Below are 27,024 nucleotides of genomic sequence, written 5' to 3'. Positions count from 1 at the left end.
TATCGGGTAAGTTTAATATTGAAAAACCAGTCTTATTTCTATAAACCATTTACTACACCATTCTATAATTTTACCGGTGATTCACGCCTTAAACTGCGTGTTGGCTGACCTGTTTGGGGTGCAGAAGCAGTAATAGTTCCTGATTTCGTCTGTGTTCCTTTCTCAACCAGTGTGGGCGTCCAGTGGGAACAACACCCCCGAGCCATGGCCTCTTTCATTGTGGCATCCTCTTCTTCGGGTCCCTCTAAACTGTGGCAAAGCTTGATCACTTGCTCGAAGAAGGGCTTCTGGTATCGTCGCGGCACGTACTCCAAACGTTGAGTCAAGTACTGGACGAATACAGTGATGTCACGATGAGTTTTATTCTGGGCTTGTGGCATGAGTGTGTTGATGCTGGTCATAATTTGGGTCAGTTGAGTCAGCAGTCCTTCAGTCGCTTCAGGTGTGTCGGCGGATGGCCGTCGCTCCTCTGTTAATGTGCGAGGTCTTTTCTGCTTCAGCCGCTTTCTTCGCTGGAACAAAGTTGCTGACAGGCCCGACATGTCAGCACTGGAGGAATCGTCTGCATCGGTTCGGTGAGAGGATACAGGGGAGAAATGATCGCTTGTTATTGTACGTTCATGGGATATGTGGCCTCCCAGGAATGCCCACGTAGCCATGACATCCTCCTCCCGTGCTGTCCTGTGCCGTACAGATCCCCTCTTGTGCTCCTTCTTCTCGATCTTCCCAAAGTCGGTACGGCGGGCCTCAAAGTACTTCCGAACTTGCTGGAAGGTGCAATTCGTAAAATTTGCTGCCAGTTCACGCCAGAGTTCCACCTTCCTCCTCGGATTGGACCATTCCCTGTCCCGCTTGTCATATAAGGTAGGGTGTGACCTGACGAATTCAACAATCATCTCCTTGTCCTCTGGCGTGAACGGGTAGTCTTGTATGTCCTTCTTGCTGGGGCGGTATCGTTTTTTCGGCTGCACTACGATACCACTCGGGACAGTGGTGTCCTGGGTTTTGACAAGTGAGTATAGGGTTGGCTCTATGGGCAGCTCTTTTTTGAGGTCAGACATTTCCTCTAGTTCTGGAAGCTGGATGTCCTGGGTAGGCCTAGGGGTGGTCTTCCGAAGTGGCATCATCGGATTAAGTAGCTCCAGAGTGGCTAGGCGAGTGTCGTTAGGCTGTCAGAGCGTAAATGATGCCCCGTTTTCTATCCGGCCCCTCGTATTCCTCCTCAGGCTACCTGCGGTAAAATTCTCTAAAATCTACCTTAGGAGGCGCCATAACACGCCCCATAAGACTTTTGGCCCTCTTTGACGAATCATGCCAGACACCGCCAGCGCCTCCTTACCTTCTAGTGCGCTTTCTGGCGGCTTCCTGCGGACCAATGTCGTAACTGCCCGTAACACAAGGCTTGGCTCACATTTCCCGTCGTATGGGTAGACTTTATCTAAAATTCACATAACTATAGGTAAATTTCATTGAAATCACTAATAAAAACGAATTACTTCCTTCCACAGCTCTTCACCGCAGAATACTGTACAGAATTTGAAATATGTCAGAATATTATCCCCAATGGCAATGACCTCCAGATTCTTGGTTCCTCGTTGCTCTCTCCACAACACTGACAGGTTCAGGTTTATTTACAGTACAGTAGTAGTAACAGTGGCGGAGTCTGGAGATGATCCTTATAATCAGCTCTTAGTTTCTACTTTCTGAAAGAATGGTTTCTTGTAAAAAGTTCATCCTCAGATATGATATACTACAACAGACCTTTCTTTCTACTATAAATAATTCATTATTTATATTACTGTACCTTTATTGTGTCTATATGTTTCTTTATCTGGACCGTTTTAATGCTGTTTAAAATTCATTCTCAAAAGTTTTTTTTTGTATTCTTCTTTGCTACAATATATAGTTCCTATTTTATTTTAAGTTATATTTTTGATAAAGTATATTCCTCATACTAATTGCCTTTTTTATTAGGAATGTTTAAAATCTAAAGAATATTGTTATGACTTAATTGTTTTTGTAAAATCACAAGCATTTATTAAAATGCTAGCTAATAAACGTCTAGAAAATAATTTCAACAAATGCATTCTTAGAATTTTTAAGCAAAGTGTTGTCATTATCAAGGTATTTCCAAGGTAGGGCCTATATTGCTTCATACTAACTTGGTTGCATAGCTGATGTACACTACCTTCTTGAATACTTGTAAATGGATCATGATCACACCAAAACTTTTAGTCTTTTAAAATATGCTTTTGATGGTAAAAGAATATTATAATAGACGTATATTCATATTATATATATGCTTTATAATCTAAAATAATATAATCAATTATTCCTTTAATTAATATGGAAATTTAGGTATAATTTCAAAACAAATTAAGCTTCAGACCAAAGACTATACACTGAAATATGTAGTTTGCAGCTTCATTATACTTGGTAGCATGCATATGAATGATGCAAAAATACGATATTAGTGGCTATAGTGCAAATTATATTTTTAAGGAAATCTAAGGAAATTTTTTTCACGATCTCAGGAAATATCAGTGCGATGAAGTTGAATGCTGTTGCAGTATCTGTTTCTGGATGTTGTAAGGGGCTGAACTTCAAGTAATCTCTGCAGTCAAATGGCCCACCACTTAAGAATTCTAAAAGGGGATCAGCCCCTATGGTGCGGATAGGATGCCACAGCCCACCCTCCCCAGTTATCCACCACAGATGAAGCTTCATAATGCTGAATGCGACTGCTGTTACCTCTGCGGTCATCCAAGGCAACTGGAGGAAGCAGCAGGGCCTACCGGAACTGCCTCCACTCCACCATTTGCTGCAACAACAGACCCCAAGTACTTAAACTGATCCACATCCTCAAGTAACTCTCCATTCAACATGACATTCAACCTTGCACCACCTTCCCTTCTCGTCCATCTCATGACCTTACTCTTACCCACATTAACTCTGAACTTCCTTCTCTCACATACCCTTCCAAATTCTGTTACTAATATATATAGTATATGTATTGTACAATACATACATTATATTTATCCACAATTCCCAGTTTCAATAAACTCAAAACAGTATATTTTCAATCACCATCTTTGACCTATAATCAATTTTATTCATCTCAAACTTGTTTCTATGCTACTAGGTGAATAATTGACAATGAAATATAGAGAGAAAGGCAGATCTGAATAAGTGTAGCCAAACAAGACAGTTGCCAATTGAATGCAAATAAAAAGTGAATTTCAACCATATTTTTTTAAAGTCACAGCTGATTACTTCCTCCATTGTGCTTCAATCATAAATGAAAACATTGGAAGATGTCATAACCTAAGGTACCCCTTAACTAACCTAACTTGGATCATAGTATCCATACTTACCATGAAACTAACAATCCAGCAAACCTCCTTCATTCACAAAAATAAAAAAACTCTTCTTCACTCAAGGGGTTAATTACTGCACTGCAATTGTTCAGTGGCTACTTTCCTCTTGGTAAGGGTAGAAGAGACTCTTTAGCTATGGTAGGCAGCTCTTCTAGAAGGACACTCAAAAATCAAACCATTGTTCTCTAGTCTTGGGTAGTGCCATAGCCTCTGTACCATGGTCTTTCACGGTCTTGAGTTAGAGTTCTCTTGCTTGAGGGTACACTCGGGCACACTATTCTATCGTATCTCTCTTTCTCTTGTTTTGTTCAAGTTTTTACTTTATATAGGAAATATTTATTTTCATATTGTTACTGTTCTTAAAATATTTCCTTTTCCTTGTTTTCTTTCCTCACCGGGATATTTTCCATGTCAGAGCCCTTGGGCTTATAGCATCCTGCTTTTCCAACTAGGGTTGTAGCTTAGCAAGTAATAATAAAAATAACAGTGTTTTAAAACCCAATATAGCACAGGATATGTCAGTCATTCATGACAAATTTTATAATGATAAAGATCACAGTAGATTAACAAAATTGTGATGTGAAATTTAACTTATAAATAATCCATTGGGTAAGATCCCTTTTTTAAGAAGTTTTGAAATATGCTAAGCAATACTTTGGTGGGGTTGAATTAGGATGAAATAAGTAATCTGTTCATAAATCTATAGACAGCCCCAAAAGAAATTTAAATTATGAATGAGAAATGGAAATTAAACTAAACAATTACTATGAAACACAAAAATATTATTACAAACTTGAGAGAAAGAATGAAGACCAGGTTTATAATCATTAATCCATGTTTAATTGAAATTGTACTTAAAATTTGTTATCCTTTATCTTTTAACATAATGTATACCAACACATTAAAACCAATAGGGAGAGATGGCAAAGACATCTCGCTTAAGAACAATGGACGGAAAAGTAAAATTGCATAGACTCTTTGGACTTGACAATGACCTTCCAAATTAGATAATAACCCTTTTACCCCCAGGGTATTTGGAAATTTCCAACCCTTAACCCCCAGGGTTATTTTTTTTCAAGCACATTTTGCAGTATACTTTTTTTTTTTTAAATTGCTCTAACAGCCTTAATTTTGGTCATAGAGAGGTCAGGTTGGTCTCATTCTCTTGGAAAATGCCTGAAGTTTCTCAAAAAATTATCAAAAATATGCAAAAAAAAAATTTAAATAGCAGTTTTTTGCAAGGACGTACGGGTACGTCCATGGGGGTAAAGGGATGAGTTTTGCGAAACGTACCAGTACGTCCTTTGGGGGTAAAAGGGTTAAGATTATACTATTTGACATCAATTCGAAACATCCTATGATCATTTTCAGACGGTGATATCAAAGTTAGTAGAAAATTTCAAAGCAAAACAATACGCAATAAGAGATTTTGACGTATGATTTCCATTGCTTTTATCTAATACAGTGCGCCAGGTAGTATGACTTGTTATGTTGCAATTGTTAATACAGAAGGAAATAACTTTATATTCAGCTGTAATTTCTTTATAAAAATGGGCTTCACAATGAATTTTCTTCCCTGGACTTTGAAAAAATGTAATACATTTATCTTTAGGTACAATCACTATCTAAAATCAACATTCATAAGGACATTACACATTTAGGCAACATTTTATCTGTTTATTCCATCTTAACTTCTTGATTATGTTATAAAATATTAATAATTCAAAGGTTAATACCTTTGTCCATACAACACAGTAACCTGAACATGTATTTATAAAAGAACGTATTTATGATTTGGATGTCTTAAGTATGGAAAAGTTATCAATTTCTGTAGTTATGAAACAATTATAATGTACATTGACATTCATTTGTCACAAGATTCATATAAATCCTATATTTTATCAAAATAGTTGTGGAAGGTAATGTTTTTTATGCAGATTGTCAAAACTAATGGCATTATCTTTTCTCATTCCCTTGTATATCCAAGCAAGCACTGTAATGATAGGCACACCTATTATATCTTATTTCTTTTCCTCTTGTTTTGGTAAAGTTTTTATTGTTTCTATAGGAAATATTTATTTTAATGTTACTGTTCTTAAAATATTTTATTTTTCCTTATTTCCTTTCCTCACTGGGTTATTTTCCCTGTTGGGGCCCTTGGGCTTATAGCATCTTGCTTTTCCAACTAGCGTTGTAGCTTAGCAAGTAATAATAATGATAATAATAATAGGTAATAGAATGAACCACAATTCACAGTGCGTGCAATTCATCATAATCCTTCATTCTACCTCACAGCAATTATCACTTCAAGAAAGAGGACGACAGAGTTATTAAGAGTTTTTGACGTCTTAAGCTACAACCTTATCCAAAAATCAGGTTCACATGTGAATACATTTACAATAGCTTTGATAGTCTCATCCCATTCCTTGTAATATTCATACCTCACTTTCCACTTTTTTTTTTTTCAGTTAAATACATTGTTTCCTTAGTTTTTTGTTTTCATGTTCATCTAACTTTAAATTTCCATTGTCTCATCACTGCTTTCATCACTGCTGTCGTCACTACTTTCATCTGAATGGAAATCAATCAAAGATTTTTCAAAGAAGTTATTTTGCGCTTTATCTTTGGCTATATAATCTTCCTCTATTTTCCTTGTCTGATTAATACACCTTTGCCACTGTTCTGAGGTTATCTCTTGAATGGCTTTCCTTGTGATCTGTTCACTGTCTTTTAATGACCCCTGAGAACTTGAGATCTGGTTTTTTATCTTTTGCTCTACTTGCGCCCATATAAGTTCAATTGGATTTAACATGGAACAATATTGAGGTAATTTGAGAACTGTGTGGCCATGTTTTAATGCTATTTGATCTATATCAGAGCACAGTTTTTCTTTATGTTGCTTGCACTTGTATATCAGCTCCCCTTTTGTGAATGAAGAGTCATGTGAAATGTTGTTAGCTTCTAACCACCGAATAATTTCGCTCTTAGTGTTGCTATTTGTTGGTATTTTGTTTAAAAGCTTAAAATGATACGGAGCGTTATCCATGATAATAAGTGATCCCTTCTGTAGGTTAGGGAGTAGTTGATGTTCAAACCATGTTTTGAACTGCTCATGATCTATTGCCTCATGAATGTCCCCTTTCGCTTTATTTTTGGGTTTGTATATCAGTAAGGCTCCAGGAATGAACCCTTGATGACCTCCAGCATGGATTATAATACATCCTGACCCTTTCTTGGTATTGAGCTTGGGTTCAAGTACTCCTTCATCTGTTGCCCAAGTCTCGTCAAGATAAACTTCTTGCAGTAACTGAGGATTCCCTCTGTTTTTTTTAATTTCTCTGAGATATCTGTTTCGAGTGGCAACAATGTCCTCTCTTTCCATTAAGATTGCTCTACCATTCTGTGTTCTTCTAAAGTAGAATCCTATGTTCTTTAACAATTTATAAAGTGAACTTCGTGAAGCGTTGAAATTCAGAGGAGGATCCTTGATCCTATTTAGGAGTTTGTTGATTGTAGGTAGGTCACCTCTCCTGTAAAAAGATAATATTTCCCTTCTTATACATTCTCTATCAAAGTCATCAAGATTGTCCATTACAGATGAATGTCTTATTGGTGGTTCTGGGGAGTATATCACACCATCTGAAGGTATATACATTGCAGCCTTAATCCTCTGTATAGTGCGCACAGACACTTTAGTAGCTGCGGCCGTCTTTTTCTCTTGCTCCGTAATTGTGGTGTGTGGCGGAGCATTTTCACCAAAATACTCATAAACATTCATTATGATGTTCTGGCTCTGAGATGTGTATCTACATGGTGGTTTCTTGGCTGATCTGGCACCCCTGACTTGCTGGGAAATGTTTCTTCCCTTTTGTGAAAATTTGCCATTGTCCATCAGGGTCCTGTTGATAAAATAAAGTGGTCAGTGGCAACATCTAGTAACCTCTCATAAGACAAATACATTTCTATCATGCACAACCTGTATGTTTATTAATCTTTTCCTTATTTACTCTTCAGGTAAGTTATAAAACAATAAACATCAGTAATGAAAACGTGCTACATTTATAACATACTATACAGTAAACTGCACTTGTTAATACTGTATCATACTCTTGTAGAGGTATGCATCCCTAGCCAGTAAAGATCTGCCTTGTACTAAAACTTAAACAAAATTATATCACCTTGACTATCCACCTACATGTGTGAGGGGAGAGGGGATGAGGTCCATTAGCGAATAATGAAAATTTAGTCTCAAATGTAAGAAATGCACTTGAAAGATAGTTGGACAGACTTAATTAATAAAATATCAGCATTCTCAACAAAACTTACATCTACAGTCAGAACAAATGTGCATTTTTTCAATGTTACTTTTTCAACATCATTAAAGAACAGTAATTATTTAATTTTATTATTGGTTTTGGGTAAACTTGAACACCGTGATAATTCTGTTTCATTTTCATTCATATTTCATCAGCTGACTTCAATCCACTTTGTCAAGAAATGGGAATCCGTTATGCTTACAACTATGGATAGTGTGGGTATCAACTTGCAAGATTATCAAACAAAAGATAAATAAACCACTGTATGTAACTTGCGAGATATTTTTATTCTATTTTAGTGATACAGTACATGACAATTATATTTTCATGAGCACTATGATTATGAACACTGCAAATTCCTTGTGTGCCTGAAAGTACATTTTTATTTCTTTGTATGATATTCAGCCCAACACTGAACAAGCAAAAGGCTACATCACATTTTACAGATTTAGGTTTTACACTTTTCTTGCAAACTCCACATAGCCTATGCACTGTTTCACCTATTACTGTGATGTGGTCCATTTGATCATATCTCACAAGTTCAGGCATAAACCAAAGGAATTTTTCCAGTAAGAAATAAAGCTAAATTACTCGATGCATTCCATACATCCGAATATAAACTGTACAGACAGTATACACTCATTTTTAAAGAATTGTAACGATATATGAACAACAAATTATAACTCCTAACATAAGCAATGAATACAATTTAATAATCCACAATAAAAAATTGAAATATTAAGGAATACAGATTTAGCACCAAAGTATGTTTTGCACTTCTCTACCAAGCCAGCTGCGTACAAAGTTGTCAGTACATTGACCTCCTTTATGGCAAAGAGAATGTTGCCCTTCCCTGCAAAAGTTGACTGATGTTTAGAGAGTTTTTCATTTATTAGGTTTCTTAGGGGGTCCCCTGCCCGCTCGTACAACTCCGGTAAGTGACGTGTCCTTGGTGAGCAAGTAATTACCTAGGCGATAACTGGTAGAGTCAGCTCTCCATATCCGAAAGTTCTTTCTTCGCGATTTCGCGACACAGAGAACTGTATAATCATTAAATAAAAAAAATCACATATTCGCGGGTTCGCAAGATGTAATCTCACGGTGCAATGACTTCAAACAGCCAGCGCTCCTTTGCACCAGGCTTGCTTCATGCCACTTCCCTCTCCGCCCAGCACAATATCCTATCTCACGCTGATTTGGCCTCAGTCCTGCATTGTCTCTCCTCGTGTGTGCATCTCCTGCTTCGGTCCTTTTCGAGCAGAATTACATTTTCATGTAAAACAGTGATGTATTTGTATACAGTAGTACATACTCCTTTACAGTGTTTATATTTACCAGGTAACGTAGATATGTGATTCCCTACAGTACTGAGCAAGAGATGACATGAGGTGTAGTGTCATGCTACAAGACTGCATAGAACTTTGTACGAAAATGGTTAGTTGCCTTTACATAAAATATGTACACTTAGTTGATCTTAAATACAGTATCATTGCATACATATTCTACAGTACAGTATTACTGTAATGTATAGTGTATAGTATTGTTTATTAAGTATACTGTACAGTACTGCATGTAAATTACTATTGTACTCAACAATATTTAAATGTACGCTATGAGTGCAGCGAGTTGTCAAACGGTGCGAGTTGTCTGAACGAAAACAGTTAAGCTGTACTGTACTGATAATACTGTGCATATATTACAGTGATACTATATACTTTACAGAATCAGCGAGTATTATACTAACATAGGAACAACATTGTTTTGTTGTTATAAGTGTCCCGATGACTACTGTAGTGTTACATGCTGTACTGTACCATAACCCTTCTGTGTATAGTACGTGATGTACACGTGTGCACTTACTGAAATGTGTTCATTCACTTACACAATACTGTACTTATACTGTGATAGAAACCAATTAAAAACAATATTAGGCAGTACTTAACCCTTCTACCCCCAATGGACGTACTGGTACGTTTCACAAAACTCATCCCTTAAACCCCATGGACGTACCGGTACGTCGTTGCAAAAAGCTGCTATTTGCATTTTTTTTGCATATTTTTGATAACTTTATAAGAAACTTCAGGCATTTTCCAAAATAATGAGACCAACCTGACCTCTCTATGACAAAAATTAAGGCTGTCAGTGCAATCTAAAAAAAAAAAAAATTGCAAAATGTGCTTGAAAAAGAAAAATGCCTGGGGGTTAAGGGTTGGAAAGTTCCACATAGCATTGGGGGTAAAAGGGTTAATGTGTTAGTCGACCATACGAGACAATGGGCTGTGAGTTGGTAGGGTTAGAAGTTATCCCACCCTAAGGGAACAAGTCTTCACGGATTCTCGGTCTTTGCACCTGTCCGTTTCTTAACCCCGGTAAATATGAAGGGCTCACTGTATACCAGTTATCGTTAACTACATGACGTCCCTTATTGAGCAGAACAAAAACATATAGAATAACTGTAATCAAAAGGGAAAAACATTAAGAATACACATCCACACGATTCACACACAAAACTGTGATAATCCTTTTCAAACAATAGCCTGAGGAACACTGACATATGCTGGACAATAAAGCTCCTAATATCCCAAATGAAGATGACATCACGACGTACATCGGATACTCATTGGCGAGAATGAATAATGGGTGGAGCTTCAGCACCTCACTTATACACAATACTGTACTAGGTCTGAAACCCATCGTGGCATAACAAAATGGCTTTGTTAGGCAAGGAAAGATGAAGATGTACGAGCACATGTCCCAGTTTTCTTCTACTTGACCGTAAAAGACATTCCTGTGTCCCAATACATAAAAACAGCTTTGCTTTGTTGGGGACAGAAAATATGTACACATACAGTGAACCCTCGTTTATCACAGTAGATAGGTTCCAAACCTGGCCGCGATAGCTGAAAATCCACGAAGTAGGGACACCATATTTACGTATTTATTTAACATGTATATTCAGACTTTTAAAACCTTCCCTTTACGTAGTACTGTTAACAAACTACCCTTTAATGTACAGAACACGTAATGCATGTACTACAGTACCCTAAACTAAAACAGGCACAAATATTAAAATGTTAGAATATTAAAGTAGTATAAAAAATAAAGATTGTTACTGTACTCACCACGAAAGAAGTTGAAGAAAAACTTGAATGATGATGGCGATGAATTTGCTGCACAGTAGAAATGATGATGAAGCTGATGATGTCTTCTACTGTGCAGCCAATGATAGTATTTTACGTCTCTTCAGACGGAGGTGTGTTTTCCTGGGACACCTCTTCAACTTCTTCCTGGGACACTTCTTCAATTTCTTCTGAAGGCATAATAGCAGGAGGAACTGGCTCTTTTTTGCGAGGCTGGAAGAACATTGTGATCGGAAGTTGCTGCCGCTGCTTCTTTTTTCGCTCGAAGAGCATCCTGTAGGGAGTCATGTCTTCATCGATTTTGTTGCAAAATTGCATAGAACGAACCATATCCTCGTCCCACTCTTGCGACAATTCTCTCAACTCCTTCGCAAGGTTGCAGAGCTTGGAAAGCCGTTCTAATGTTGAACTCGTTTCTTTGACAATTTCTTGGGTCTCTTCCTGTGTTTCACTGTCTTCACTGGCCGATTTCGTCAGGTCTTCGAGGTCTGCGTCAGTTAGCGGCTGGGAATGGCAGTCCAACAACTCGTCGACGTCTTCAGTCGTCATGTCGCCAAACCCGTCACCTCCAATTATCGCAGCCAACTGCACAGATTTCTGTATTGCAGAGCGTTGAATCTAAGCAGGTGTAAATCCCTCGTCATCGTAAACAATCTGGGGCCACAACTTCTTCCAGCTAGCATTAACAGTAGCAGATTTCATTTCTTTCAGTGCCTTCTGGATGTTCTGCAGGCACGTGGCTATTGTGTACTTCCGCCAGTACGCCTTCAAATTGAATGTTTCATCCTCATCATCTTGGGCAGCATCCACACACGCAACGAGGTCCGCCAAGGTATTCTTCGTGTAGAGGGCCTTGAACGCCCTGATAACCCCCTGGTCCATCGGTTGAATTAATGACATTGTGTTGGGTGGTAGGAACTCAACCTGAATGCCCTCATGCGACAGATCAGTTGCGTGTCCACCAGCGTTATCCATAAGGAGAAGGATCTTAAATGGCAAGCCCTTCTCTAAGAGATATTTACTGACTTGCGGGATAAAACACTGGTGGAACCAGTTGGAGGTCAGCATCTTCGTAATCCATGCTTTTGGATTATGCATCCAGTACACGGGAAGGAGATTCTTATTTTTATTTTTCAAAGCGCGAGAGTTTTTCGATTTGTAAATAAGCCCCGGCTTTAGCAAAAATCCAGCAGCATTGCCACACATCACGAGGGTAACACGATCTTTGAATGCTTTAAAGCCAGAGACTTTGGCTTCTTCTTTGTACAGAAAAGTTTGCGACGGCATTCTCTTCCAAAACAAGCCGGTCTCATCCATATTAAACACTTGTTCGGGCTTGTATCCACCTTCAGTGATAATGTTCTTAAATGTCTCATTCGCGTAAGTTTCAGCAGCGGTAGTGTCAGCGGAAGCAGCCTCGCCATGCATGGAAACGCTTTTCAGGCCGAAGCGTTTCTGAAACTTCGCGAACCATCCTTTGCTGGCGGAAAAACGTTGTTTCTGAGGCTGGGAATCAGTGGATGTCCCTGCTTGAGGTTCATCTAGTACATCATCTTCGTCTTCTTCAGCATGGTCGCCATCGTCGTCTTGAGGTTCCTTTGTCGCAAAATTCTCATACAAACCCAAAGCCTTGGTTCGGATGGTGTTCATATCCAAGGCTATGTTCTTCTTCCGGCAGTCGGCAATCCAGATTGCTAAAGCACCTTCCATACGGATGATCGTTTTATTACGAGCGGTAACAACTCGCTTCGCTGGCCTGCTAAAGGTGATGGCAGCCGTCTTTCTAATGTTCGCATAGTCCTTCTTAATGTAGCAAACGGTGGATTCGTTCACTCCAAAATGGCTGGCTGAGGCCGCGTAACTTCTGCCTTCCTTCAACATATCGAGAAGTGTCACCTTCTCAGCAATCGTCATCATTTTTCGGTGGCGATTAGGCTCACTACCAGCCTTAGTAGAAGCAGAACGCTTGGGAGCCATTGTAGGGGTTAAACAGAAAGTTCAACAAAAAGTTCAACTTCAAACAGTCAAGCACAGCACAGTTTAAAGTTACACAGTAACGTAGAAGCATCTACCCGGCGAGAAAGCGGCAAAGAAAGTGGCCGCGAGAAGATGCTACTGGTCAGAGAAATGCCAAGCTGCTGCGGATCGGAGAAGCGGTCAAAACACCAATCACAGGCTAGATTACAAAACTTGGGAGCTAATTCGTCATCTATCAGCACTGGAACCAATCACAGTCCGTCTTACATGCTACGTACAAGTAGTTAGAAATTCAAATACAAGGTACTATATATACTTTACGTACGCTATTTTACACTTGTTTTCTTTTATAATATATACATGCGTAATGAAAAAAGTCCGCGAAGTCGTGAATCCGCGATGGTCGAACCACGAAGTAGCGAGGGCTCACTATATACATAGCTTTTATTTCTTACTAGATAGTTAAAAACGTAGATGTATATGTAGCAGTATTGAATGGGTTGAAATAAACAATCTTATCTTTAAAATTTCTGTTAGGGACCAAAAATATGTACACGTTTACATAACTTTTATTTTTTACTAGAGTTAAAAACATAGATGTATACGTAGCAGTATTGAATGGGTTAAAATAAATAATCTTATTGTAAGGACAGTGAGACAAGCTTCACCAACGACAATTGACAGTTTATTCAAACATACGTGGGAATATAATACAGGGTGCGGACGGAAAAGTAGCATGAACGCAGGCGCCAATTCGGCTTGAACTAACCGCCAAAATGTGTGTGTTTTAACACACGCACAAATACTTGAATTACAAGTCAATAGAAATAGGTAATGAAATAATAAATACATGAAATTGTAGCTCTGAGGGAGCAGAATAAATATATACAGTTAGCCACAGTGTGGCGAAAGGAGTATTTAAATAAAATAGAGAATTCGGTGAAATTGCTGGACGACGGAGGAAGTGATGTCCTTATAAGTACTTCCCCCCCCCCAAGACATCAGGCGGCGTAGAGGGCTGATGAGACTAATCTTTGTATCGTTTCGGGCGTCGGAGGGTTCCTCTTGTTCTGGAACGGAGGGGCGCGTCGGCGGTCGGTGTATGGATCGCTACCTCTCGTCGTCGTTTGTTGCTTTTCTTCTCATTGGGCGCCTTGTTTTGAGGTGGCACTCTGGATCTGCCAGGTCCCGCGGAGGCAGTGTCGCTCCCTTCGAGAAACGTCGGTTTCACGCGGTCTATTGAGACCCAGTCTTCTTGGCCAAGCAGGTCGAGAAGGAAGGCTTTCGTCGTTTTCTTGATTACTCGGTAGGGGCCTCGATAAGGTCTGGTTAGCGGCGGTCGATGAGCGTCGACACGGACGAAAACACTCGCAGTCATCCAGGTTCTTTGGCTTGAAATGCTTAGTTCTGTCCTGGTAAGTTTTAAGACATGGCCTGAATTTCCTGGCAATGTCCCTAAGATGATCCAGCTGCGTGTCGTCGGTTGATGTGGGAAAGAATTCGCCGGGGACTGCGAGCGCCTCTCCGTAAACCTTTTCGGCGGCAATGGCTCTCCATCTGCGCGAGGGGCGGTGCGAAGGCCGAGGAGTACCCAAGGAAGTCATGATTTCCAGTCCCCGTCAGTGCAGCTCGCCATCAGGGACGCCTTGAGGGCGCGATGAGTTCGTTCGACCATGCCGTTTTCTGCGTTGTATGCCATGGTGCTGTGGAGAGTCGTTCCCATTAGGTTTGCCAGAGCGAGCCATATCTCCGACAGGAAAGCGGGGCCTCTGTCTGTCGTGATGTCGTCAGGAATGCCAAATCTGCTCATCCAGCTTGACAAAAGGGCTTCGGCGCATGCTTGGGTCGTAGCTTCGGTCATCGGCAATGCTTCCAATCACCTCGTGGAGCGATCGATGATTGTCAGCAGGTAGCGAGCAGATCCCGTAGGCAGCAACGGTCCCACGACGTCGATGTGTATGTGACCGAAACGTCTTTTCGGTTGGGGAAAATCACCTATCCCCAATTCGGTGTGGCGGCTGATTTTGCTTGATTGGCAGTTGATGCATGTCTTCGCCCATTCCCGGGCGTCCTTTTTGATCCCTGGACAGACGAACTTTTCAGACAGAAGGCGAGCAGTGGTGCGTCCCGAGGGGTGTGAAAGTCCATGGATGATGATGAATATTTTTCTTCTGCAGGAAGCTGGAATCCAGGGACGTGGGCGGCCGGTGCTGGTGTCGCAGAGGATAGTTACTCTTGCTGGCCCGAGGGGAATCGCAGTTATCTTGAATGCGGATGGCCCCGTCAGGTGATCCTGAGCCTCTTGGTCGGTGCGCTGCTTGGCTTGGATGCGAGGTTGGCGTAATTGATTCCCAGGTGGATTGCGTCAATTTCAATCCTTGAAAGGGCGTCCGCGACTGGGTTTTTCTTTCCGGGAACGTAGCTTATGGTGCACTAGAATTCGGCGGTTGCTGCGAGATGACGTTGTTGTTGGGAGGATCATGCGTCTGTCGATTTTTTGAAGGCGTGTACGAGGGGATGATGGTCCGTCGCGATTGTGAAGGGTGTGCCCTCCAGGATGTGCCTGAAGTGGCGGACGGCGAGGTAGACAGCGAGGAGTTCCCTGTCGTAGGTGCTGTATCTTGTTTCGGCGGGTTTCAATTTCCTGCTGAAGAATGCCAGCGGTCGAGGAGAACCATCGACGAGCTGTTCCAGCACAGCCTCACAGACGACGTTGCTGGCGTCGGTCGTCAGTCGCAGGGGTGCGTTATCGTCGAAATAAGCCAGGGTGGTGGCTTTTGTGAGGCCGTCCTTTGTCCGGGTGATTGCGTTTTGTTGGGGAAAACCCCACTCAAGTTTCTTCGCCTTTCCCTTCAGGACGTCGTCAAGGGGTGTCAGGGTCTGTGCGACGTTGGGGATGAAGCGCCTGTAGTAATTGACCATCCCCAGGATATCTCTGATGGCGTCCACCTTGGTTGTCATGGGTTTTACCCCGCACAAGGATACGCGATACCCGAGAAAGTCCACTCCTTCCGCGCCGAACGTGCATTTGTCGAAACGTACGACCAGGCCATTCTCCTGTAGGCGTTTGAGGACAGCGCGGACGTGCCTTCGGTGTTCCTCCTTGGTCTTTGAGAATATCAGGATGTCGTCGACGTAACAGACGCAGAATGGTAGGTCGCCCAGGATGCTATCCATTAGTCGTTGGAAGGTCGCCCCCGCATTGCGTAGACAGAAGGTTGAGTATGCGAAGGTATAGGATCCGAACGGTGTCACAATGGCAGTTTTTGGAATGTCCTCCAGAAATACGGGGACCTGGAAGTAAGACTTGAGAAGGTCCATCTTGGTGAAGTATTTCGCGTCATGCAACGCATTCGTCAGGTCTTGCATGTTGGGCAGGGGGTAGTGGTCGGGCGTTGTGATGAGGATGAGGCGCCTGTAGTCCCCGCAAGGTCTCCAGGTCCCGTCAGGCTTCTTTACCATGTGTAGGGGAGATGCCCAGGGGCTCGATGCTTTCTTACAGATACCCATGCTTTCCATGTCCTCAAAGGCGCGTTTGGAGTCCTTCAGCTTCTGGGGCGGGAGGCGGCGGAATTTGGCGTAAGTAGGAGGTCCCATTGTCGTGATGTGGTGGTAGATCCCCTGCTTGGAGGGGGATCCCGGCGAGTGTCGGAGCTCGGGCTTGAAAAAGTCAGGAAATTCATGCAGGAGGTCGGCGTAGGGCTGCGTCGTTACAGCGGATACGGATATTGTGGCAGGGACGGCTCTTATGGCGGAGGACTGGCAGGTTCCTGTGTCGATGAGGCGTTTCCCAGCAACGTCAACAAGTTGTCCGTGGTGAGCGAGGAAATCTGCACTGAGGAGGGGGCGACTGATGTCAGCGATGGCGAAGGGCCAGGAATACAAACGGCCCATGATAGATATCCTGAGGGTCCTGGTCCCATAACACCGTATGGGAGATCCGTTGGCGGCGACGAGTGAGGGGGCGTCTTTGCTGGGACCACGGTCTAGGTCGGCTTATGACGGCGGGAATGTTGACTGCATAGCGCTGGTGTCGACCATGAGTCTACGGTTGGAGACGGTGTCGCGGATATAGAAACCATTCTTGTTTTGGTTTCCTGCAGCTGCAATGGTGGTAGGTGGTCTCTTCTGGTGTCATCTTCTAGGGAAGTTGCACGGTGCTCTACATTTCTTGGCGTCGCTGCCGAACTGTTGGTGATAGAAGCACCATGCTGGGTTAGGCCTAGGGTTCGGACGTGTCGGTTGCGGTGGTTTTCTTCTTGCTAGAACGTTGATCTCGTCGTCGTCGTCGTCGTCAGGAGCTGTTGCTGAAGAGTCTATGGAAGAGCAGCTGAAGGAGGAGAACGAAGACGATGCTGATGATGACCCGAGGCGAGATGCTTTGGAGGCCTCATGTAGCTTTTGAGCCTTCGACAGGAGTTCGTTCATTGGAAGTGTGTCGGCGTCCGTCAATTGGGCCCTTATGTCCTGCGGTAGGCGTCGAATGAAAATCTCACGAGATAGGCTAATCTCGCGCCGTCGGCCGTTGCTGTCGGTTTCGGGGGAGCATTAGCAGGCCGGTTAACTAGTCCCATGCCTCGACAGGAGAGGTGTCACCCATGGGTTTGCCGGCGAGGTCCAGGACTTTCTGTGCCCTTGCTGAAACGGAGAGTGAGTAGATACCGATGAGTTTCATTCTCAGGTCGTCGTAGGAAACTTAGCCAGCCTGGGCGTCGAGCCATGGGGAAATCTTGTCGAATACCTCCTCTGGGATGGAGGTGAGAACGATGTCGGCCTTGGCGCAGGAGTCGCTGAGCCTAGCGACTTGGAAGAGTATGTCCGCTCTCAGGAACCAGGAAGCGGTGTTTTGTTGAGAAAACGGCGGCAGCTTTACTTTGGGTGTGGAGGCGAGGCCGTTGGGCGTGATGGGCGGATTGAATCCGCCATTGTGGTCAGTCGACGAGTCGGCAAAGAGGTGGGAAGTTGATATGTCGGTTAAGCTCATCCTACTGCCTTACATGCACCGAGGTGTGGGAGCACCTAAGGCCGAAGCTCACACCTAAGGTAACGGAGTAAAAGAAGGTAGCACGGCCGTAATAAGTCCGTTAATGGCAAAGCCAAAACCGCTGATGCTACTTCAACTCCGGGGTCACCAGTTGTAAGGACAGTGAGACAAGCTTCACCAACGACAACTGACAGTTTATTCAAACATACGTGGGAATATAATACAGGGTGCGGACGGAAAAGTAGCATGCACGAAGGCGCCAATTCGGCTTGAACTAACCGCCAAAATATGTGTTTTTACACACACACAAACACTTGAATTACAAGTCAATAGAAATAGGTAATGAAATAATAAATACATGAAATTGTAGCTCTGAGGGAGCGGAATAAATATATACAGCCAGCCACAGTGTGGCGAAAGGAGAATTTAAATAAAATAGAAAATTCGGTGAAATTGCTGGACGACGGAGGAAGTGATGTCCTTACATTATCTTTAAAGTTTCTGTTAACCCATTAAATCTTATTTCATTATTTATGATTATTTATTTTTCAAATTTTAACATTGCTTTCAAAATACAATTCTAAGCAATTATTCTTGAGAAAACTTTTTAGTATAAGAGTTAATTTTTGCATAAAACAGGTGGCACCTATAGGTGACGTTGGGCAATGAAACAACAAAATTTGTCAAAACCTGATTTTATTCATCTTTGAAATATGATACAGTACATGTAAATTCTTTATCCTTTCTGAATGTTGCATGAAGATGGAAAATTAAGTATAATTCATATATTCAACACAAATTGTTCCACTGCAACATAAATTGTATAGCTGTCATTACCAAAAAAGTTGACCTACAACTCGAATATTACAATGCTACGATTCACCTTACTGAATAATCTGTTTTCTCTTATCCTTTTGTATGAAAATCATGCAGTGCTATGCTTTGCCTTATTGGGTAATATATCGCTATCCTTTTGTATGGAAATCATACCAACAGTGAATATGGAGAGCAACTTTGCATTTCTGACACCTGATTCGAGTTCGCTCATGACACTCTGCACATCTGCTTTGCTTGCAGGGCTCCTTTACATGTCCGCCATCCAGGTCTTTTCTCACCATTTTGTGCACTCTTTTGTCAACACTTCTACTGCTTGGACACCTCTTTGGTTGCGCTTTATAGGTTCCCAAAAACCCTTGTACAATAGAACGACGGTAGTCACAATAAGTCATTCTCGTATTTGCCACAACCTGGTGTATCTTCCAAGCATTGTGGCATGCTGCATCCAGTCCAAATGCAAATAAGGGGAACCACCATTTTTTTCCTCTAAATCCAACCCTCTGTCCTTGAATATTTTTATAAAATCTGTCTACTCCTCCCATGAATATATAGTATACTGAAATAGCTTTGGGACACTGTACACTGATTTTGGTTCGCTTTTTATTTATAACACCTACCCTCTCAACTTTAGCTACAGGATTCATACCATGGGATGTTGAAGCTAACGTAACAATACTGTTGTCATTCCACTAAATAACTGCAGTATTTTCTGTTGTTCTCATTGCCATTGAACCTCTTGCCATTTTCTTAATTTGTTTAGATCTAGGAAGAGGACATTTCTCTGTTCTGTTTTCTCTAATAGTTCCTGTACCTGCATGTCCCATTTCTGACAAAATGTCAAGAAGAGGCAAACCTGTGAAAAAATTATTAAAGTACAATCTGTAGTGATCTATATCTTTCGGCAACTTATGAAGAAGGTTCAGCACAACTGCAGCTGGGGAAGTTGGTTTGCTTTTGACCCCTCGTAAGGGATGAAGTGGATCAGATAACCTGATGGAGTGCATGCTGACCAGAGCTTATAACCAAATTGTATTGGCTTGCCAAGTATGAGCTGCTTTGTACTGTGCTTCCCATAATAGGGAACCATAGTTTCACCAATGGAGATATTACTTGTAAGCAGGTATTTTGAATTCTTGCCGAAAGATTCATTCAACATGTTAGAGTATTGCCTAAGTTTCCCAAATTTGTCATGTTCTGGCAGATCGAAGTTGTCACAAGTATGAAGATATTGATGAATTTCAAGAAATCGTTTTCTCCCAATACTGCTTGCAACAAGTTCATTATGAACATCTGATTTAGTTTCCCAAAACATTCTAATGTACCTAGGAGTCAGATACCCTGTCAATAGTAGAATAGATATATAGACCTTCATTTCTTCTTGGGTCACATTTAGCACACGATTTTTCTTCATAGCATATTTGTTGGACATTTCTACAAGAAGATTTATTGTATCAGAATTAAATATAGCATCAAAACATTTCACAGGTGAATCTATTTCACCATCAAAATGTACAGTCTCTGACATATCTATTTCTTGCACAGAATAACCAATAAAATTTGGATTCTCCTTCCAATTTCTCTTCTTTCCTTTCAGTTTCCTACATTTACTACTCTTTTCTGATTCATCACTGTTATCTCTAATATCACTTCCATTTCTATCATTTACAAGAACAGTCAAAAGTTGTGCAGAGGTAAGATGATTCAGATTTCTTTTATTTTCATCATCACAGTCTTCATCAGTTTCTTCAGCATCATTTGTTGGAATCTGGATAGTTTCCTTTATTTCACCAGTTATGAAACTATTTTCTTCATTATCAGTGTCATCATCTTTCTTAATTAATTCTAGAATCTCATGAAGAGTCAAACTGAAACAAGAAAATAAATATATGAATGCAATGGACACTGTACTTTATGGTTACTATAATGCCTAATGTCACCTACAGGTGACATTCAAAGAATTTGTTTGATTATCTTCATGCTTTCCAATATGCATTTTGATTCTGAACATGCTGGTCTCTTCATTAGATATTCATGAGTGGGAAAACAGTTAGGAAGAACTCTTCACCTACCTCTTGATTCTGCAGGAACTCATTGTAGTGGAATATTTGAAGGATAAAAAAAGGCAAATTAATCTCCTTTGCACAGCTGTAAAAACTAAAGTAAACAAAAGATATCCAGATATCTCTGAAATATAGAAAATGGAAGTGTGAAGGATCATAGAAAATGAATTATTAGGGTAGCTTCTATAACTGGGCAATAACTATGAATATAATACAAATCTGTCACCTCTATTATTATTATTATTACTTGCTAAGCTACAACCCTAGTTGGAAAAGCAGGATGCTATAAGCCCAGGGAAAATAGCTCATTGAGGGAAGGAAACAAGGAAAAATAAATATTTTAAGAACAGCAACAACATCTAAATAAATACTTCAATATAAACTATAAAAACTTTAACAAAACAAGAATAAGAGAAATTAGATAGACTAGTGTGCCCGATTGTACCCTCAAGCAAGAGAAATCTAATCCAAGACAGTGGAAGACCATGGTACAGAGGCTATAGAACTACCCATGACTAGAGAACAATGGTTTTATTTTGGAGTGTCCTCCTCCTAGAAGAGCTGCTTACCTTAACTAAAGAGTCTCTTCTACCCTTACTAAGAGGAAAGTAGCCATTGAACTATTACAGTGCAGTAGTTAACCCCTTGGGTGAGGAAGAGTTGTTTGGTAATCTCAGTGTTGTCAGGTGTATGAAGACAGAGGAGACTCTGTAAAGAATATGCCAGACTATTTGGTGTATGTATAAGCAAAGGTAAAGTGAACCATAACCAGAGAGAAGGATCCAATGTACTACTGTCTGGCCAGTCAAAAGGACCAAATAACACTCTAGGTGACATTGGGATTTCTTGGGATAGTTAATAATAATGAGTATAGTAACTTCAGTACTTACATATCAAAATCCTTTCCAGATGAAGCAACTTGTGATATTTTAGAATCCAGCATAAAATCATCCCGTTTTACCCGCTTAGACTCAATTGGGTCTTGCTGTATGCTGATTGGCTCATCATAATCAAATGGTTCTTCTTTTACTTTGATAGATTCGTCACATTCCTGCTCCTCCTTTAGGTAAACTGTCTCAGTGATCGGCTCAATTACTTCTTCCTTGATGTAGAATGAATCCATTTTTGTTGTCCCACGAGCTGTCAAAAGAAAGAAGTTCAAATGATTATTAGCTTGTGGTTGAAAGGTTTCCTTTAATTTCTAAATAATGACTTTTCAATCAAATATTGATAGTGTTTATAGTGACGGAAAATGAAAAAAACTGGCCTAATGATCATGTAATTTATATGTTGATTTTTTTTTTTTTTTTTTTATGAAAGCATAGGTTGCTACCCAAATAATGTTTTACAATTTTACTTTTAAATGCACATTACTGTACATAACCTGAAAATCTCTACATAATACCAGAACTTTTCTCTGGTTTTGTTCACCAAAAGAGGCTAATAAATGCCATCCTGATTATCATAATTTCAGAGAACTTAACAATAACATGATAATACTGTACTTGAGTAAGTAGAAAGTGAAGAGAAATTTCTATTATCAATAGAGATTTGGTATAACTCTTTCATAATACTCTAATCCCTGTTGTTATTGAGAGAATATACACATTCCAACACCCTGTATATTTGGTATTTATTTCTTATGTATGATCACCCTACTCAAGAAGCATTTTGTTTATGTTCTAGTTTTACCTCTGCTATTGATTTTTGGTTAGTTATCTTTAAATCACCATACCATAATAAAGGTTTTTGATGGTACAATATACACTGTATTTCATTACCTCAAGATTATTTCTGTATACTGTATTTGCTTTAAAAATTCCTTTAATTTTTTTTAATAAGAGTTGTCAATCTATCTTAGAATGTGGGACTGTGGCTACTGAAACTGAGGCTGTTATACCACAGTCTTGCTTCTACAGCAAGGACAAGAATCTTTGGAATGTCAGTCAGCAGTGTTGCCTTTTCATAGGTACCTCAATTTCTTGAAGATGTCTTTTATATGGGGAATAGTGATGTCTTTCCTGCCTGACAGCTGTAAAGACTCCTCGACCATGAGGTGCCATTATAAACCTTAATTGGAAGTTAATGAAGAAAAGTTTATTTTATTTTGATGTGCCTCTTCGCCATTCGCCAACCAAAGCACAACCATGCACCTTAAATGTAAACTTGTCAGAAAGGAAAATGAAAATTTACATAAACTGACTGACCAATAATGGGCAGAGGGAAAAAAGAGGCTAAATGGAGTCAAGTGAACTAACACCAACTTTCGCAAAAAAAAACAAAAAACAGGTAAGGTAGGACTTCAAAGGAACCTTAGCGCAAACAATACATGAATAAAGTTGTTCGTAGATTTTTTATGGACAAGGGAACCCCAAAGATTCCCCTTTAAAATGGAAAGTATCCTGTTATCTTAAATAACCCAAGTAGCTTGTTCTTTGGGTCCTCCAAAAGGAACAAGTAAGAATTAAGAGAAAGGTTAAACAAATAAAAGTTAAGTTAAAGTTGCGGGTTTTAGGTCTCCACTGAGACGATTTACATCGTTCTCCTCGGGCGACCGTTAGCCAGCAGGGAGTATCACTAGTCCCCTCTAACCTCCCCCCCAGGCGCCACCCTGGGAGTACCCCCCCCCCCCCCCCCGGTAGAAGGTCTCACGGTATTCGCATCCCTGGCGGGGACCGAACTCGAGACCTCTGCAATAGACGTCCGCGACGCTACCAACCTTGCTATCCGGAGCTATAAAGAGCTTCATTCCCAGGGTAATTATGAAAACTGGATAGTAAGTTGCACGATGGGAGTGAATTTGTGTGTATTTATGATTCATAGTGATTTACATCAGATTAGAAGTGGATTTCATTGCCCCTATTAAAGGTTTAAAGGTTGTTCATGAATGGCAGAGGCAAGGGACAGTGACACTGACCTATCAAGCAGGACAATATCCTAGAGACTGACCATATGCATCATACAATCAGCGCCCAAGCCCCCTCTCCACCCAAGCTAGGACCCAGGTGGGCCAAGCAATGACTGCTGATGATTCAGCAGATAGACCTAAAGGCTCCCCCAAACCAACCATCTTTAGCCCACAAGGATGGTGAGGTTGCAGCGACCAAAGAAACTATCAAGCTTGAGCGGGATTCGAACCCCAGTCTAGCGTTCACCAGTCAGGGCCGTTACCACATAGTCATGCTGAGTTGGGTTAAATTAAGCTATTATGCACCCCTGAAATTACTTGACTGATAGACATCTGCACTAGTTTAGGTGGGGACCATGACCCATTCAAGTAAAGACAATTAGATCAAGTAAGGATAAGTTAGTACAAAGTTAGTAGGTTGGCCAGGGCACCAGCCACCTGTTGAGATACTACTGCTAGAGAGTTATGTGGTCCTTTGACTAGCCAGACAGTACTGCATTGGATCCTTCTCTAGTTACAGTTCACTTTCCCTTTGCCTACACATACACCGAATGGTCTGGCCTATTCTATACAGATTCTCCTCTGTCTTCATTCACCTGACAACACTGAGATTACCAATCAATTCTTCTTCACCCAAGGGGTTAACTACTGCACTGTAATTGTCCAGTGGCTACTTTTCTCTTGGTAAGGGTAGAAGAGATTTTTTAGCTATGGTAAGCAGCTCTTCTAGGAGAACACTCCAAAATCAAACCATTGTTCTCTAGTCTTGGGTAGTGCCATAGCCTCTGCACCATGGTCTTCCACTGTCTTGGGATAGAGGTCTCTTGCTTGAGGGTACAATTGGGCACACTATTCTATCTCTACTAAAGTTTTCATAGTTTATATAGGTAATATTTATTTTAATGTTAGTTCTTAAAATATATTATTTTTCCTTGTTTCCTTTCCTCACTGGACTATTTTCCCTGTTGGGGCCCCTGGGCTTGTAGCATCTTGCTTTTCAAGCTAGGGTTGTAGCTTGGCAAGTAATAATAATAATAATAATCCTTATAATTTTCTTTGATACATTATCTTCTATATAAAACTGCAAGATTATCAATGATGACACATCAAGTAATGCTCTACTTTTGCAACTGGTTATGTAGCATGATTAATGCATATCTGCAATCAGTGCACAGTGTAAAACATACATATTCTTGTGTTTCACTCCCTGCCAAAACCACTGTTTGTTATTGTAATAGCCATAATTGTTTAGAAATTGTTTTACCTGTACATAAGCCTGCTGAAACAGGCACTGGTACGGATATGTTTGTAGCAAGCTTCGCATCAGTGCCTGACGAGCCACTCCTTTGAATCTTTGCAATTCTTCCTGTGACTGGAGGACTTCCGCTCGTGTCTATCTACATTATTATTATTATTATTATTACAGTATATTTACTTGCTAAGCTACAACCCTAGTTGGAAAAGCAAGATGCTTTAAGCCCAATAAGGAAAAATAGCCTGATGAGGAAAGGAAATAAGGATATAAATAAATTACAAGAGATGTACTGTAATGAACAATATAAAATATTTTAAGAACAGTAACAACATTAATATAGATCTTTCATATAAAACTATAAAAACTTAAAAAAAACACATGAAGAAGAGATATTAGGTAGAAAATTTGCCCAAATGTACCCTCAAGCAAGAAAACTCTACCCCAAGACAGTGAAAGACCATAGTACAGAGGCTAGGGTACTACCAAAGACTAGAGAACAATGGTTTGATTTTGGAGTGTCCTTTTCCTAGAAGAGCTATTTACCATAGCTGAAGCCTCTTCTACCCTTACCAAAAGGAAAGTAGCCACTGAACAATTATTGTGCAGTAACTAGCCTCATGAGTGAAGAAGTATTCTTTGGTAATCTCAGTGTTGTCAAGTGTATGAGGACAGAGGAGAATGTGGAAAGAATATGCCAAACTATTCAGTGTATGTGTAGGTAAAGGAAAAATGAGTCGTAACCAGAGAGACGGATCCAATGTAGTAATGTCTGGCCAGTCAAAGGAACACATAACCCTCTAGCGGTAGTATGTCAACGGGTGATTGGTGCCCTAGCCAACTTTTTACCAAGATATTCAGTACCACATTCTGCTTGGGTTCCAAAGAGGAATTCTCCAAGTTTACCACGACCTACACAACACAGTAAAAGTTGAGAAGCATGGCTAGATGTTGAAGGGTACCCACCAAGTCTGCCAGTACTAGCCAGTCGTCTAGACAGCACAGATGACAAATACAATTGCCGTGCGCCCAAGTTGAACTGGAGTGAACATTCAAGTGAACACTTGACAGACTGTCGATAGACTGAAGCACAGCACCCGAAAAGAGTACTGTATAACTTTCCATGCGGATTAAATCTTAGGTACTTCTTTGAAGTCAAATGGATAGGGATCTGGAAGTTCTATATCGTTTACATCCCGCATAATCATGTGGTCTGGACCAGATCCCATAGGGAGCTTACCTGGCGAGCTAGCATGTAGACTCATGAAGTCTAGTGAGACCACAATGACAAAGCACTGGTAGCAGGTGGATTGTATGATTAACTGTGAGTTCCAAAGAACTCTGCTCTGCAGAGAACAAAGTGCTCTGGTAACCAGTCACACTGGTAATAGGTTGGGATCGCGACTTGCTACAGGCACGCTAATTTGTGTCTCTTGCTCCAACTCGTGAGATAGAGTCAGTGCAGGTAACTGCGCAAGTTGGAGATTCATGGAGTCTCCAACAAGCCACACTGGCACTTACAAGTAACCTGCTTGCTAACTTGATCTGAGAGGAGAACGCGCTGTAGGAGTCCTCTCATGAGCTCTACCCTGCAGATCCTCGGATGGAAGAGGATCTGCTGCTGGTAAAGGTGTTAGCCTAAACTCCTTTGATCCAGAGTCAGTCTCCATCCTTAGACTGAGCTGATAAGTGAAGGTAATTAGGTCGGGATCTCTAAGTCAACCGGCAAAGGATGACATTCCAAAGGCTAGAGAGACACCCTAAGTGACCACTCTTAGAATGTGTCGAAGTGCAACTACTACATCGGTGTCCTGCCTGTTAGAGCTCTTAAAATGTAAAAGCATTTCCTATAGTAATACAATATAAACTTGATGGATTCATTTACCTTTTTGCCCACTAATTAACCCTCTTCTTTACTTCAGGTTGTACTTGCTGGAAGAAAAAGGGGAAGTGTTACTCCCCTGAGGAGAAAGTATACAATATATTAAGAGTAGTTGAAAGGTATGTGACCGATAGCGAACAGGAGAGCGATCGGTCACAAACAACCTCTCCAGCAAAGAGCTACGACTTGAGAACATTTACTATGTCATACCACTATCTTAAAGTCATGCAAACCACTAGTAGTACATCTAGTATAGCTCTACTGAGAGAGCGTACTAGAGAAAAGGAGCTA

At 40.9% G+C, this 27,024-nt stretch overlaps 2 protein-coding genes across 2 annotated transcripts in view; both read right to left on the bottom strand.

The window, feature by feature from the left end:
* The window catches only part of LOC137642387 (uncharacterized), an 82,781-nt gene extending 81,165 nt beyond the window's left edge, over positions 1–1,616 (bottom strand). Inside the window, exon 1 of the transcript XR_011044763.1 lies at positions 110–1,616. The gene's annotated coding sequence lies outside the window, so the exon portion shown is untranslated. The remainder of the gene's footprint in view (positions 1–109) is intronic.
* A 3,800-nt stretch (positions 1,617–5,416) lies between these two features.
* On the bottom strand, positions 5,417–21,898 carry LOC137642385 (uncharacterized). Its single transcript, XM_068374898.1, has 2 exons — positions 21,582–21,898; positions 5,417–7,276 (listed from the first exon to the last, which is right to left on the bottom strand). The coding sequence occupies exons 1-2, from the start codon at positions 21,812–21,814 to the stop codon at positions 5,893–5,895; spliced, it is 1,617 nt and encodes a 538-aa protein (XP_068230999.1). The 5' UTR covers positions 21,815–21,898; the 3' UTR covers positions 5,417–5,892.
* Between the last annotated feature and the right edge of the window lie 5,126 nt (positions 21,899–27,024).

This window comes from Palaemon carinicauda, chromosome 6 (assembly GCF_036898095.1).
Source record: "Palaemon carinicauda isolate YSFRI2023 chromosome 6, ASM3689809v2, whole genome shotgun sequence".
In the NCBI taxonomy this organism is placed as follows: domain Eukaryota; kingdom Metazoa; phylum Arthropoda; class Malacostraca; order Decapoda; family Palaemonidae; genus Palaemon; species Palaemon carinicauda.
The sequence above is the reverse complement of the archived record's forward strand: the minus strand, read 5'-3'. Positions and strand labels throughout refer to the sequence as shown.